General features: G+C 35.2%; 1 protein-coding gene across 4 annotated transcripts in view; it reads left to right on the plus strand.

Moving 5' to 3' along the window:
- Window positions 1-16,867, plus strand: part of LOC142984672 (uncharacterized) — a 102,342-nt gene that overhangs the window by 16,184 nt on the left and 69,291 nt on the right. The window contains exon 1 of one of the 4 annotated variants that reach the window (XM_076132436.1): window positions 10,184-10,378. The exons of the other annotated variants lie outside the window; for them this stretch is intronic. Within the exon in view, the coding sequence (XP_075988551.1) occupies window positions 10,357-10,378 (22 nt within the window). The 5' untranslated portion in view covers window positions 10,184-10,356. Of the gene's footprint in view, window positions 1-10,183; window positions 10,379-16,867 lie in introns of those variants that run through there. 4 annotated transcript variants of the gene reach the window in all.

The following is a 16,867-nucleotide window of genomic DNA, read 5'->3' on the forward strand; positions in this document are numbered from 1 at the left end:
TTATGGATTTGTGAGATCATAATTTATATTAGAAATCTAGTTTTAACGATTATACTATTTAATAGCCATTAGGATTGGTAATATCGTAATATATTAGGAGACTGAAAACTATTAAAGGTCTAATGTTTTGTTCTAAGTTCCCACTGCGCCGCACTTTATAATGTTATATGGGTTGCAGGCTCTAGACTCTAGATAGAATACTTGATCGCCTAAATCCAACCAATATAGTAGATTTCTAAATTTAACCTATTCCATTTTATAAATACATAAAATTACTCTCCCAAGCGTCACAAGAATGCACTCGACATCAATTAGAAAAGGTATTTAATTGGAAAAAGAAGTCCAATTAAGACGATCTGTCGTAACTTTAAATTTATTTCAACAGAGCAATTAAAACAAATATTTCTCCCATGCACGGAGGAAAGAGTTGCAGTCAAACGCATTAGCAAACATCGTCTTTGAACATCTATTAACGTTCTTAGAATTTCTTTTTAATTGAGTATGTTTATTTAGGAAAGTGTTAGGAAATATGTCTATTTCTGTGCCTCGATTCTCTACTACTATCGACTACCGACAACCGAACTGTCATCGAGAAATTTTGTATGAAAATCTGATCAGCGCCTCTAACGGGTGTAGTAGGAAACATTTTGGCAGTACATTCTAAATGTCAAAATTTCGATAGCTAGCCGGTTGTCGGTAGTCGGTAGTGGTAGAGAATCGAGGTATTGGTCTCATGATTGACAGTTTAGAATTTCTAATTTATCTGTGAACATGGGAACAGATTTTTTGATATTAAATTATACTTCTTGAGGGATGCAATTGAAATCAAAAGGTAGCAAATTGTCAGGCCTACATGTTAGTTGCATTAATTCAACTACATATATTCTAAATAAAATGAAGGATTCAATCCGTAAAATAAAATAATATACTTTCCAATTGCTGTATTTGACGACTCTATCTTATTATTTTATTTGTATTACGTAGAGACTACCAACTGGCAAAGATAAAAACTATGATCAAATCAGCACTTTTTATTTTGTTGAGAACTTAATTGGAACAATTAAAAAATTAACTATCAATCAGCCCTACCTATAGCAGTACCAACAAAAACAATATCTAACGAAAAAATACTATCACATATTCACCGTTTAATCTTACGATAAGATACAATTTCTCAACGCGAATTCCCAAGCGGTATTGTGTTCATGAACCGTGACTGTTCCTACGTTCCCATACGGAATTTTCTAGAATAATCTCCCTATTATGCAACACGCTCTTTTCTAATTAATTCTAAAGAAAGATATTGAGTAATGCTCGTTTTTAATACCTGAATAAAGAAGAAGTGTTTTTTTACGTACTTTCTTGAGAATTCTGGCGCCATTTTTTCCACAAAAATAACATCGAGCAGAAATGATGAGCGTAAACGAGAAGAGCTGGGAAGAGAACTTTATACCCTGTAGCCCTGTAGATTGAAGGGAGCTATGCGAGCTAGGGAGAGCCACATTTAAAAGAATCCTTGCCCAGAACATAACGAATCACTCCGCCAATTATAAAGAAAATCTGTTCAGTAGTTTTGCCGCAAAATTTAGTATAACCTTAGATACTTTAGGATTGAATTACAAAAGAAATGGCTTCTTTTTCTAAGCCTCGTGTGGCCTTCTAAGGACCTCGGACCAGCGGGCATGTATGCCGACTACCTACTATTCAGTGCGTATGAAAAGAACACAATGAAAGATTGTACTGACGTTACTAGCTATCCTTAAGGAAGGTGTGTTATGTTTGTATGTATGTATGCACTTTTCTTCAGTGTTAAGTGCCAACAGCAGGTGTATTGGCACTAGTTTAACCACGATACGTGTAGAATAGCTAATGTCTTTATTGAAAGTAAACTGTCTGATGCCAAAGTGCATGTTTATTGCTGAAATTGTGTTTGTTGTTGTTCGAAACTGCTTCTACTAACGAGAATGTGATGAATTTTATTTATTGCATAAAGTTTAACGTAATATTAACACCTATGTGCTAATTATGCTATACACTATATAATATTATTACAGATATAAAAGTTTGTAGGTATGGATAGATGTATGTTTGTTGCTCTTTTACGAAAAAACTACTGAACGCATTTTAATGAAATTTGGTACACTGAATGCTCTTATCCTGGATTTAACACTAACATAGGTGACTTAATACTCCGGAAAATCTTTCGACGCGAACGCGAACGCGAAGTCGCGGGCAGTAGCTAGTAATATACACAAAAGGAAATCCTTAAATAAAAAGCGGAAAAGTATGTATTGATGGATGTTTGTTTACCTGTCATGTAAAAACTACTGAACAAATTTTGATGATTTAAACCCGGATATAGGATACAACGCAAATATTTACACGTGGATGATTTCGTGGAAACAAACAAACAATAACGCCGCATTATTGAACGCAAGTTATTTTAATCAAGTTAACAAATTTTGCGGGCTATTTAATCATCTAATTACCGTTTACGTTTCAATTTCTAACTACAGTAGCGCGGTTTGCTACCACGATCGATTATCGGCAACGGTCTAGCTATCGACACATTTTGTATGAAAACCTTAGCAGCCTCCCTATCGGGTGCTGAACGAATTTTTAAGTAAATTTCATATGTCAATCTCTCGGCACTTAATAGTTTCGGCTGTAGAAAATCGCGCTACAGTATCTAATAATAATGTCCTCCTAGCCGATATACGGCTACGGCGGTCAGTTTCATTGAAACTGGCCATCTGTGCAGGACTTTGTTTTTATAGTGTCCAAGTGTGTGCACAATACACAGGTACACTCTCTATTCCGTCACTCTTAGGGCCTTATCATACTAGCGGTTTGGAAGCGGCTGCGGGGCGGAGCGGACGCGCAGCGAATGCGTCGCGAACACGCCGCGGCTGCGCAGCGAGGACGTCGCGGACGCGTGGCAAATACGTTACGTTTTCGTCGCGCGTTTGTAGCAAATTATCGCCGTACAATACACTCAGTTACAAAACGGATTCCGACGAGGAAACACTGCTGTTGGTTTTATTACTTCTAAGATATTCTACAAATTACCAAAAGTGTTGAAAATGTTAAACCTTAAATTATTTAAAATTAAATTATATGAATGGCTCAATGTAAATAACTTTTATAGTATTAAGGAATTCTTTGAATATAAATAGTATGACACTCTTATTACAATTTGCATGCTTAGCTGTAAGCAAAACATGTGATCTCAAATTGATTTATCATAACAACTGTATATACCATGTTTTGAGCAAATAAAATAATTTGATTTTTACTTCGAAGACGCCGGAGACAAAAAAAAAAAAAATCGAATGGAGGAGAGCGACTACTTTGTGTTGTTTTGCAAACGAATAAAAAATAATCAAAAACAATTTCGTTCCTACCTGCGAATGTCAAGACCTACATTTTATGAGTTGTTGCATCTGATACAAATAAAAAATAAAATAAATAAAAAATTACAAATCTCTTCCCATGCTTTTTTTTTTAAATTACGATCACTAAATTCCCTGCTTTTTTGATCCCATATTACGTAACGACTTTGAATTTCGCTAATAAATACCTAACTCTGTATCAATATCGGAATCTCCCAATGATGCCATGTTGATACATATATGTACGTCCTGTCACATTCGTGTTTCGTTACGGTCTGATGTGAGGTGGGGCGGACGGACTGACGTTTGTACGAGACAGTACAAAATGGCGTCCACTTTGCTGTGCGCGGCGATCCCGTTGCGCGTCCGCAACGAATTCGCTGCGCATGCGCGACGTGTTCGTTGTGTGTCGGTAACGAATTCGTTGCGCGCCCGCTCCGCTTTAAAGACGTTCGCAATCCGCTAGTATGATAACGCCCTTATAGTCTGGTGGGACGGATAACCGACACAACCAGTGAGAGGTCAGGCGCAGGACCGACGGCTTTACGTGCTCTCCGAGGCACGGAGGTCTTCGACCTCAACTTCCCAACTCCGGGCAATCTCTAAGAAATTCTTAACAGAAAATCTCAGAAAAGACTTTTTGGCCCGACCCAGGATTCGAACCCGAGACCTCTCGCACGGCAGCCGCATACACTACCGACCGCGCCACAGAGGCAGTATCTAGTATTCTGTTTAATGCTAAAGTGAACTAAACTTGCGTCTAAATGAAATTATATAGGGAGAACGGAAGTAAAGGTGGATATTTAGATCTTACAGTAATCGTTTTAAAAACGTTTGTTCGTATTCTTTATTGTAAAAGTAAGCGGTAGTACTTCGACACGCTCTGTTTGTACTTTCATTATTGTAGTCAAAATAGTGATGTGCTACACATGTCAAATTACACGTCAACGTCAAAATATAATTTGACTAAAGTCAATTGGAACAAACGTCAGGCGAATGAATTTGACAGAATTAAATTGCGAATCACGCGTGCCTATGTTTCTTTTTACTATAATCGTCGTATTTCTTCAAATTGTTGCTATATTTTCAGAATAGTGCAGTCTCTTTTCTTTTAATTGAAAAGAGAGAGAAAGAATGATCTGAAGAGTGATAGTGGTAAAACAATCCGTGCAATTAATCCGTTACTCGGAGCGTAGTGATGATATATTATAATACAAGTGACAGGCGAGAATGTGAGATAACTCTAGATAATCTAACTTTAGCTTTCACTTGCCAACACTAAGCTGACATATTAATCTTTTGAGCGCCATATTTTATGAAACTACTATGTATTAAAATTGTATACCGTTTTGAAAGCGGAATGTCAACTTTAAATTGTATTGAATGGAAGATGTGTCATAGAAAGATAATCTCTAATCCTGTCTGGTTGGTTCAGCTCTCGCCTATAAAATCATCCTTTTTAGTGCCTACACCTTGCTACACCTTACTCTGTCCCATTCAAACATTCATTATCAAATGCATTTCATACTAAATTCTTGGCTACTACTTGTATAACAAATAGCCGTAATGCGTGTCTCCGTATGCGTGTTTCAGAATAAAACTAGTTTATTAACACTCGTGGACTATGCAAATTTTAATAACTAAGTATTTTTTAAATCGGAAGGAAAGTGGCTGAAACTACCGGATTCCAATTGGTCCGTAAAGATTTTATAATAAAATTAAACAGATCTGTAGCGCAATTTAGTATAGTCTGTACTCTCTGTACTGTCAAATATAGAGAGATTGACATTAAAAATGTACTGCCAAAATAGTTCTTCCAGAGCTCAGTAGGGGCGCTAAACAGCTTTTCGTGTAAAATTTCTCGAAAGCTAGCCGCTTGTCGATAATAATAGAGGAACGAGCTACTGGATGAGTGAATGATTGAATGAATTGAATGTCTACCTCTATCGCTATATAGTACGAATCTAAGAATACATTCAATTTCTTTTCCTAATTCAAACACCGTGCATCTGGTCATAAAGACACAACCTAATATGGAATAAAAAATAAATTATGCATGAATGAAAGTCGTATCCTATACGTTTAAAGGCTTACGAGAATTTTACCTACAAGTTTTTTAAATCTGCAAATATGTATAGAATGTTGAGGATGTGGACGTCTGGTAGGCTGTATTGCCATTTATGTTGAAGCGTGGGCGAGCCTGTTGGAGCACCTTAAACATAATGTTCTCATGTTCGTAGTTAGCTTTTGCTCGAAGGAAATTGAAAACATTTGTAGGGAAGTTTAAGTGAAGGTTTTTTTAATGTACAAATCATTTTTTAAAAAAAATATTAAGCTAAACTAAGGCATACAAAATATAAATGTTAAAAGAAAGGGTGAATGCGCTATGTGTTAAAATACTCCTTCGCTTCGCTGTCTACCAGGAACGTACGCGATTTTAAAAATCGATTTCAGTTAACGATGTTTTTCTTTAGTTTAACTATAAAAAAAATGAAGAAAAACATGGCCTAGTAACGCATGAATGGATAAAGCTATGAATTAATCTAGCTTTTTTTCCTTAACGTAGGGATGTGCACATGATTTATTATTCCGAATTGGCAATCGTTAAGTATCGCTGAATACTTAGGAAACATGTCTAATGATCCGTACAGAAACTCATGAATGCGTTACAAATTACAAATACTATGGTTACTCGATGTTATTCACTTTCGTAAAAACACTTTTTAGCTTTCGAAATGTATCTTTTATTCGTTCTAAGACTATTTTCATAGAGGGTTTGACTTACTCTAAACTTTACGCAGTTCAAACGCAGAAGTTAGGTTAACGCTCATATAATTTTTAATATAAAATGTTAATACATATTTATATGTTATTTATTTGTTTATATTGTTTGTACATATTTGTATATTCCAATTTCCCCGGAAAATGTGTTATTCACTTGGTTTTTCGAACTACAACATTGTGGTAAAGGTCAGGTTCAGGTTAGGTCGAAATAATTTCAAATCAAATGTGGCTTTTTTCTTTCACTACTTGTGTTTTAATTACAAAAGATGATATCGTTCCCATCATAAAATATTCACGACCATTCGATTTCCGAAGTATTGAAATTCTTATTCAAATTGAGAATCCCGTAAATCGATTCTCTACTACTATCGACTACCGACAAACGGCTTATCATCGATAAATGTTGTATGAAAATCTCATCAGTGACTCTGATGGGCGTCCTAGGAACTATTTTGGCAGTATATTCTAACCCTCTTATTCATAAAAATATATGAAGTTATGAAAGGCTTATAAAGAGTTTTGTTTCTTTCACTCCTTAGCGAAATAAAAAAGAGAAAACATGTATTAGTAGTTTTTTAACTAAAATGGGTTTATAGTGTGTTTACGAATAATAGGGTTAATGTCAAACTTTCGATACTCGACAGTACCGACTGTACAAAATCGCGCTACTGATTGCGTTTCAGTGACTGTTAAAAGGACAAGTTAAGATTAAAGTAAACTTTAGTAACATTAGTAACCATAGCTAATTTAGAATTGATGACAGCTCACTTGAAAGGCGTTCGCGCTCTTATTGTCGTTTGTCACGGCTACGAATAAACCAAGCAAGTGAGAGTGATTCACAGGATCAAAGGGATCGTAAAAGGAAGGAAAGCTGTAGCCACCTGTGATTTTTGACTGTTTAGTGTATTAATAATAAACTTTATAATAACTGACGGGAGTGTTTGACAAGATGTTTGAAACTAACTGACTGACAAGATGTGCGACTTTCTGTCGAAATTTTTAAACTGCATTTGATTTTGTTCTTAATTGCTCACTTAGGCAATACTAATATACTTAAATTAATACGTCCGCGGTTACCCGCCGTCCGGAGTACCCGAATTTCCCATATATATAGAAAGGATGCAGGAGTTGATGATTGATAGTAGTAGTACTGTATTTGACCTAACCCCGTATTAATTTATCCAGAAAAGTCGTTTTAACCTTAAGGTGTGTAGGAAACAAATTTAACGTAACGTAAAGAAAGTATGGTACATAATATATGCATGGTTGTTAGCACGTGTTTTGTGACTTTGATTGTGTTTGTTGTTAGTTTGACTTATTGTGTGTTGATATAATAATGGGACAGTGTTAGTTAGAACTACAAAACGAATAAAATGTATGCTCACATTCATAATTTTAATCAAAAGGTAAATTTAATACACACATTTATTATACACTAGCTGACCCGCGCAACTTCGCTTGCGTCACATAAGAGAGAATGGGTCAGAATTTTCCACGTTTTTATAACACTTTTTACTGTTACTCTGCTCCTATTGGTCGTAGCGTGATGATATAAAATATGCCTTTTTTTCACGAAAAATATATGAAAATTATTTAAATATCTCCTGATATAACGAAGCCGCGCTAAGGCATATCCGCCATTAAAACAGTTACCATGACAACGGAATTTTGTTAATTTAATGTCATTATGATATTGATTATTCGCTACTTAATTCGCCACCTGAATTTTCCCGGGAAATGCGTCATTTTCCCGGGGTAAAAAGTAGCCTATGTCCTTTCTCGGGTATCAAAATATCTCCATACCAAATTTCATGCAAATTGGTTCAGTAGTTTAGGCGTGATTGAGTAGCAGACAGACAGACAGACAGACAGACAGACAGAGTTACTTTCGCATTTATAATATTAGTATAGATAAATAACTTAAATTATGGGATTTATAAATTACAAGTATTATTAATATTATTTTTGATGTGATTATGTAAATTAAAAAAATATGAAATAATACAAAAAAAATTAAGGGAAAAAGTTATCCGGCAATAGATACAAAACAATTAAAAAATAAAACAAAATACAAACTCCGAACTTCTATATCATAGTTCAAATAGCAAAAACAAACCTGCCAGTACTAATGTGACATAGATCAGTGTGAAACCATGGAGAATTTAATGCAATGCACATAACATTATTACATTTAATGTAACATATAATGTGATGCAGAAAGTGTGTACCGGAGAGAAAGTGAGGTCGTTGAACCCATTGACATTACACTAATATTATTGAGGCTACATATTGGACTTCTTACGTATAAGGCGTACCGTGTATGTAATAATCCATACTAATATTATAAATGTGGAAGTAACTCTGTCTGTCTGTTACTCAATCACGCCTAAACTACTGAACCAATTTGTATGAAATTTGGTATGGAGATATTTTAATACCCAAGAAAGGACATAGGCTACTTTTTACCCCGGGAAAATGACGCATTCCCATGGGAAAATTCAGGTGGCGGACGAAGTCGCGGGTAAAAGCTAGTACTATATAATCCTACTAATATTATAAATGCGAAAGTTTGTGAGCATGTATGGATGTTTGTTACTCTTTCACGGAACAACTACGGGACGGATTTTAATAAAATTTGGTACACAAATAGTTTATAACCTGGATTAACACATAGAATACTTTTTGCCCACGGGAAATATTTTGACACGGACGAAATCGCGGGCCGAAGTTAGTATAGTATAATGTAACTTTAGAAAAAGTCCTACTTACATTTTGCCGGTCTCCGTGGTGCAGTGGTAAAGGTGCTCGCCACGCCACGGCCAGTGCGTCGGAAGGTCGTGGGTTCGATTCCTACATGAAACAAATCTTAGTGTGATCCACAGATAGTTGTACCCCGGAATTGAGTACTTAGTGTTTATTAGAACCATTTTAATATACAATATAGTTAAATAAGAATACAAAAAGGTTATTATCACAACAATTCCAAAATCGTAAACAAAAATATTCAGCTCATAAACTAGTCACGTTTCCTATAATAAATCTGAACATTATTTGAATTTAATAGCATATTTGAGAGTCGGTCACCAAGTAATGCGTTCATTACCGTCTCGATTGCGAGTACAAATAACAGGCGTGTTGTACCTAATACTGTAACGATTACTACTAGTACGTGACTGGTATTTTGCAAGTGGTACTGTTACGGATACCACCATGTAACTGTTTATTTTTAGAATTCCGTACCCAAATGGTAAAACGGGACCCTATTACTAAGCCTTTGCTGTCTGTCTGTCTCTAGGCTGTATCTGATAAACCGTGATAGCTAGAAAGCTGAAATTTTCACAAATTATGTATTTTCGTTGCCGCTATTATAACAACAAATACATAAAAAAATTAAATAAAAATTATTAAGGGGGTCCCCACCTCATACAATAAACATGTATTTTTAGTTTTTTTTGGTAAGGAACCTTTTTTGCTAGAGTCCGATTCGCACTTGGCCGGTTTATTGTTTCGTTGCGTAAAGAAAGTTTAATAGAGGTGAGAGATGTGCACCAGATTATACTTTATGTTTACAGCCATTGTGTGTACTTGTGTATAATTAGCCTTTTTTTAAGTTAGATTCATAAGATTATTGTAATGAACCCCGCCACAGATTTTGTCACAGTTAAGATTGCTTTGTACCAGCTTTTACAGCTATTGTTATTAACTTAAGTACGTATAATGAACTAAGTGAAACTCTCAAATAAAATGTTATTGTTTTCGCATATTCACATACCAAAATTCAACTTTATTTGGTTACATTCTCTTAAATTTTATTATCTTTAAACACGTGAGCGTGCACGCTTTTTTTGTATAATAAACATAAACTTATATAACATGTATGTATAACACATTCCGTGATTTACATAACAGACCATTAGTGACGGGCGTCGAATCACTAGTACACAAACAGTCGAGCCTTGCTCTTGACACGCGGTCACTTGGCGCGCATATTAATAGACCCAAGTGATTCACATCACTATAGTACTAACCATTTACTTTTATGAGTCGAACGCGAGGTATGACTAGGAACGCTCGTCTCTTGTCTCCAAATCATTATACGAAAGATTTAAAAACTCGAAAACGATGTAGCATTTCGCGAGTGTAGTGTTGTGCCAGTGTTGTGATATGCTTGTGATTATAAATGTCGAATCGGAGGAGAACAGGCAAGTTATACGATTGAATTAAACATTATTGTTTGATTTGTGTGATGATAAAGGAAGTATCGTGTGTGCCTGTGAGTTAAACGTGACAAAATGGTGCCGTATGGCTGTTTATCATTTATGTATTGAAGCATAGAGCGTTTTAATATAGAACCGGAATTGTTAACAGCAAAGTTACTGTTGTTATTAATGTTTTAAATTAAGTAGTGCTTACGCAAAATCACGTTTATAAAATAAATAACTAATAAATTAGGCAATACGTGACTATGTATTTCCTAGTACTCGACTAAATCTCAGATGTTTTAAGTTTATTTCTAAAACTTCCGGCACAAAGCTTTAATAGCTGTATACAAAATTCCAAAGCACGAACGTAATTCCCTAAAAAGTAATCCACGACCTAATCTCGAAAGGACTGGCTGATTATCGAATAAAAACAAATGTTATCTTAAAATGCAGTTGTGATCATAAAAGCGACTAGCAATGCCCGTCGGCATTCCTCGCATGCCGAGCGGTATCACGAATCAGTTGCCATTACATGTAACGAACCGGTTCTACATCCTTTGAGGCCATGCCTTTGTTTGTATGTTTTGTATGGAATACTTTTTACTGGTTTGTGAAAGCTCGTGTCTATTTACTTTTTAAACTTTTTTTTTCTATACTACCATGCGTTCTGTTGCAACAGTGTCCTGTAGCACGATTGTCAACGATTGAAATCATCGAATATCAAGAGATTGACATTTAAAATGTACTGCAAAATAGTTCTTAGCCCGCTAAAGGCGCTGATCTTAATGTCGTACAAAATTTTTCGATAGCTAGCCGGTTGTCGGTAGCCGATAGTGGTAGAGAATTGCGGTACTGTATGTTTTTATTAAGGGTGGCAATTTTGATAGCCAGTGTTGCTATATTAAATTCTATATTGAAAATAAGTTTGTTATTGAACTGTAATAGGCAGTTCGATACAGGAAGCGGTCAATTGCGGTGCGGTATTTAAAAATCATAGTATCGAATATATTTCCTACTTCCTCACTAGCTAATTCTTAAATGACTTGACCAGGCAGGTCAGAGAGTTGACCTAGACCGACTAAAACTTTTAGAAAACTTTCATTTGATATTTTATTCATAACAGTCAGTGTGTGAATCTTATATGTGTTTAGACTCTATGTAAATTGAAGACAATACACGTGTATTCATGTATTTTTCAATTTTACGGCTCTGTAGCCATACGTACGGAGGTAGGATACGAATGGAAAATTATTTAAACAATTTTGGCAGGTAAAGTCCCCACAATTGTCCAGCGTGGTGGGTCCTTGCCCAGCAGTGGGACAGTAATGATTTAATTTGTTTTTATTAATTTATTAAACGATAAACAAATATCCTTATGTCTTGCTTACCTATTTTTAATTCAGGAACCATCGGTCAAAAACATGTATTTTTTTACACACAGTAATCATTAACTTATACTTGTAAACTAAAGAATTTTCCTTTACACAGTAACAAAATGGCCAAGACACGATAGTATCAAGCCACGTGACAGCATGTTTTGAATATCTCGTAGGACTACATTCCGAAGTTTACATTCCTTCACAATTATATTTAAGTTCCCTCGAACGTGCAACTTGCAATATGTAAATATGCTCACCTTATATGTCTCTGACTGCGAAATTACTCCATTAAGGTCGGTTTGACTAAATTCGGTGACGCACGGTAACAGGATCTTGAAGATTGCCAGTATGCTGCCGAAAATAAGAGATAACTTTACATACAATTTTTATATTAATCGTATACATATGAGATGATTGTAACTATATTATAATAATAGAAAAAATTACTATATTATGATAAGGAAGTTTGTTACCGTACCAATTGGCATTCTTTACTCTATCTATCTTTCGTATGGGCAGTGGTCAACCTAGTGTCAAAGTTGCTCAAGCCGCCCGAAAGGCCTTTGACATGGCTTAACGACTTTACTCTGCCTGCCTCTGTGAGAGTAAGGCGTGATATCACATATGTAGATAGTAACGACTTGTAAAATAGTGGTAGTAAAGTAACAGACAGAAATAAAACAACACAATGCTTTGACGACATGTTTCAAACTTAATATTCACGAGCAATCATAATATGCTCATTGAACCCGTATTGACTGAGCGCTAGACGTATTGAAGTTCCAACTTTAATAAATTATTCAAACCGCAGCGATTTCTCGACGAATTCCTGAACGCAGCTGCAACCGTCATCCTTGATTGGTTGCGGCTAGCGTTCGATTTTCAAATCGTACCGCCTTTTTTGTCATGGCTGTTAGAGAGTTCTATGTACTTTAATTACTCAGTGATGAATTGTATCGTTTACTGTAAGAAAAAACACAATTATACTTATTATAGAAGTTATACTAATTATCACGCACAATCATTGTACGCGTGCCTCAGCTACTGGATGAAATTACTGCTAATATAATCTAAACAATACTACTCATACTATACTATGCGAAAGTTTGTTAGGCTTTATGTTTGTTACTCTTTCATGAAAAACTACTGGACGGATTTTGATGAAATTTTGTACACAGATAGCTTATAATCTGGATTAACACATACTTGTTACCCCGGAAAAATCTTTTCTCGCGGTCAAAATCGCGGGTAGAAACTAATATTATGATGAAACGATGTGAGTCTAAATCTAAACACAATAGACTACAATCAGTCTCAATAAGAACGTGTTTTACTTACACTTTGACATGCCGTGATTTATGTTGCTTGTTCAACCGACTTCCTGTTATCGACAATAGACAACGCGGATGTAAACACAACACTAGTGTTGTAGTGTTGTCCAACACTACGTGTAAGACACATGATCGCCTAATCGACACGATCACATGACTAATTACAAAATAAACTCAGGTCATTTTACCGCAGTATTTATTATGTTACATGACATGAAGTTTCTGATTGACGTAACTGACATAAACCAAAATATGGGTAAAGAAATATTTTGTTACAATTTTCACAACGTTTGAAGTACAAAATTTGACACAGTGACATTTTAATTACACAGGGATTTATAAAACACCAAACAGTTCGCAGGACTATCAAGTTCTCGTACTCGTAGTTTGACTTGACAATTTTTTTGTTAAAGTTTGTGTTGTATGACGTTTTAAATGCAACTTCTTAACATACCTACCGATAGGTACAAATACAATAAGGCTTCCTGTACATGACGCCGGAACCGCACCGGTGCCGCACCGCAATACTGTGTATTCACATCAAAATCGCATCGCCACCATGCTGTAGCCGCGTCGCAGCCGCACCGTCGCCGCGTAAATACCGCATTTTCTCCGCGCTAAATAATAAAGCAGTGATCACAGTTCAGTATAGCACTGTCGGTGTAACTATACAGACCTTACTGTTTTTAGTTTTATTCGTATCTATTTGTAATGTTAACATTAAGCAAAAAAACTTTATGTCCGAACAAGGACGGGTGTCATGGCAAAATATATAGTCATAATGAGAACTATGTAGGCATCTATGCTGTTATGAACAACAATTTAAATAAAATAAATGCAACTTTTCATATTCGCTTTTTTCTCTGTCGGACAGAGTTTGAAATTTATCATTTAAAATTACACAAATCTCTTGCCATGCTTTTATATTTTTCCTTTTATCTTTATAAGATTCACTTGTCTTATCCCATAATACCTCCCTCTCTTGCAATAAATTTATCAGTAACTCATAATCGAACTCTTCCATGTTAAAAAGATGTCTAAAGTAATGACACAAGTGTGAACATCTGCGCGGGCGACCTGTCACTGAGCGTCGTGCAATGTCTACAAAATGGCGGCGCGGCGGCGGCCCGGCGCCTACGCGGCCGCGGTGCGGTGGCGGTGCGGCTCATGAGCAATTTTCATTCGTATACATAAACTTGCGGTCCGGCACCGGTGCGGTTCCGGCGTCGTATACAGGCAGCCTAAAGCGGCTTCCAATTTTTTTTAAATGCCTTTTTAAGCAATTGTTAGTTAGCCGTTTATTTGATATCTTAATAAAATGTAGAGCGAAAAAACTTGCTTTAAGAATGATGGATGAACGTAACTGCACATAAAATATTTTATAGTATTATGCATAATAAAATTATCTAACTGTTAATATAAAACTGGTTCACGCTTTTATTGCTATAGTATAGAAATAAATAATATTAACTCGTTAACACTTTGAATGCAATCAAGGAACTAGTACCGAAGCGAATCACATGGGAATACTCGCTCGCAACAGCTTCTTAATTACTTCTATATGTAGCTCGATTCTCTTCTACTATCGACTACCGACAACCGGCTTGTCATTGAAAAATTTTGTATGAAATTCTGATCAGCGCCTCTAGCGGGCGACGTAGGAACTATTTGACAGTACATTTTAAATGTCAAACTTTCGATACTCGACAATATCGATTGTACAGAATCGTGCTACTGATTACTAGAAATACTTCAACTATCACCGTAGAATTTACTGACAGAACAATGAACCTAATATAACTGTCAAAATCGTAATAAATGTTACATCTAACGAGTACTTTTCAATACTAGGTACGCAATACCAGTTACTAATACGTAATACTTATTCAATTACCTAGATACCTGTTTTGTGTTTAATTGTTTTGCAATTAAATATTTACTTAACTAATATATTTGACAAGTAAATTATGTAATTTGTTGACGTAACGTGGTTCCGCGTGCATGATTAGAATTAGGTAGGTATTATTGAAATATTGCGAATGCGAGGCTATCTTCGGGTCAAATCGAGCACGCAACTCCATGCTTCCTAGTTCAATAATACCAGATTAGGGTTATAGGTGATGCCAACATTGGCTACATCACTAAATCAACACACGCAAATATAATGGCACGCGATTAGGCAGAATGGCTTTGTTGTCATTGCCTTAACATAAAACAATATGTCATGTTTACATTTTCTTATGTAGTAATTTCGCAAACTTATTAATTATTCGTTAAATCCGTAGTTATTACCAAAGCATTTCTGACTATGCATACAAACCACAATATAATCAGTACCTATTTTGCAATGACAGTTAGACAGCGCAATTCGGATTGCGCGCCAATTTTGACAAGTAACATCGCAAAAAAAGTTATTGAATATTTATTGCCAGCCTGTCTCCGTCAATATAAAAAAGGTTTTATTGCATGTTAATTTGAATAGTGTTAGATAAAACAATCAGAAAAGATAATTATTTCGCTTTTGTTATCAATATAATGTTTAATTATAATTACATACATGTATTTATATTAGATATCAATCATTATATTTCGATTAGGTTCAAACGTGACATTTTGTGTAGTGACAATCTTCTCATTACTGACACAATTTTGTTGTAAAAGCTAACTTAGGTAAATCGATGTCATCAATCTTATGTGCAATATTAGATGCTAGGACTACCTACTTTAATACTGAACATATCAGACATTAATATTTTACTTAATATAGGTATCTACTCATCAAAGATTCGAGTCTTAGTCGGTTCAAAATCTTCATGTCTCATCAAGATACAATCTATTACCCTCAAATGTCATTTGAACTGGTTCAGCCTTTATCGCGTGAAAGACAGACGGACACGTTAACATTTGTCTCTATATTAATAGTGTGATTGTAAATATCTTATCACAGACTAGATAGATCTGTGTGTATAGAAACGAGATAACACAAAAATAAAAACCATGTTTTAAATGTTGATCGTAAACAGTAGCATATTAGCGTAGTTATTTAAAACAATATAATATGTTTATTATAGTGAGTATAAGATAATAATATATTATGACGCTCGCGTTCCAATATCACTGTAAACTTAGAATCAAAATCATTTCGCGTTACATTGCCGCAAATGGCTACTAAAATTTCCACATGAAGCCAAAACACAAACAACATATTCCTGAAACAAACAATGTAAATCAAAACAATTCCCGCAATAACGGGCGGCAATTAAATCGTTTGACGTATTTCATGCGCACGCGCACCCGATTGACTTACTGTTGCGTTCAAGGTGAATGTAATTCGTCTGGACTCACGTGACGATATAATTCATTCCAATATTTTTACTGTAGAGATGAAACTTTCATTAGTTTATGAGTGTAAAAATTGTAACAAAAACGCCAAAAACACTTCTTAGAGAATATCGTTCCAGTATGACATTGGTAATTAAATTCTCAGGGATTGGGGATAGCTAAGTCGAAAATCCGAATTTTATAAGACTTAAACTACACATAAGTGAAAATTATTCATCAAATAAAATAAAATTAGTTTTTCTTATTCGTATAGAGATTTAACAATGCAAATATTGATTCAAAATATTAATTGAATTCTGCGTTCTGTCAGACATTTATTGCAGTCATACATTACGGACATTTCAAAATGTTTTGATATCAGTTTTCCTTATCCAAAACACTTCACTGGTTAAGAAATCTGACTCATTGTACTCCGGGAACACAAATTCAAGCAAGGT

Source organism: Anticarsia gemmatalis, chromosome 2 (genome assembly GCF_050436995.1).
Source record: "Anticarsia gemmatalis isolate Benzon Research Colony breed Stoneville strain chromosome 2, ilAntGemm2 primary, whole genome shotgun sequence".
In the NCBI taxonomy this organism is placed as follows: Eukaryota; Metazoa; Arthropoda; class Insecta; order Lepidoptera; family Erebidae; genus Anticarsia; species Anticarsia gemmatalis.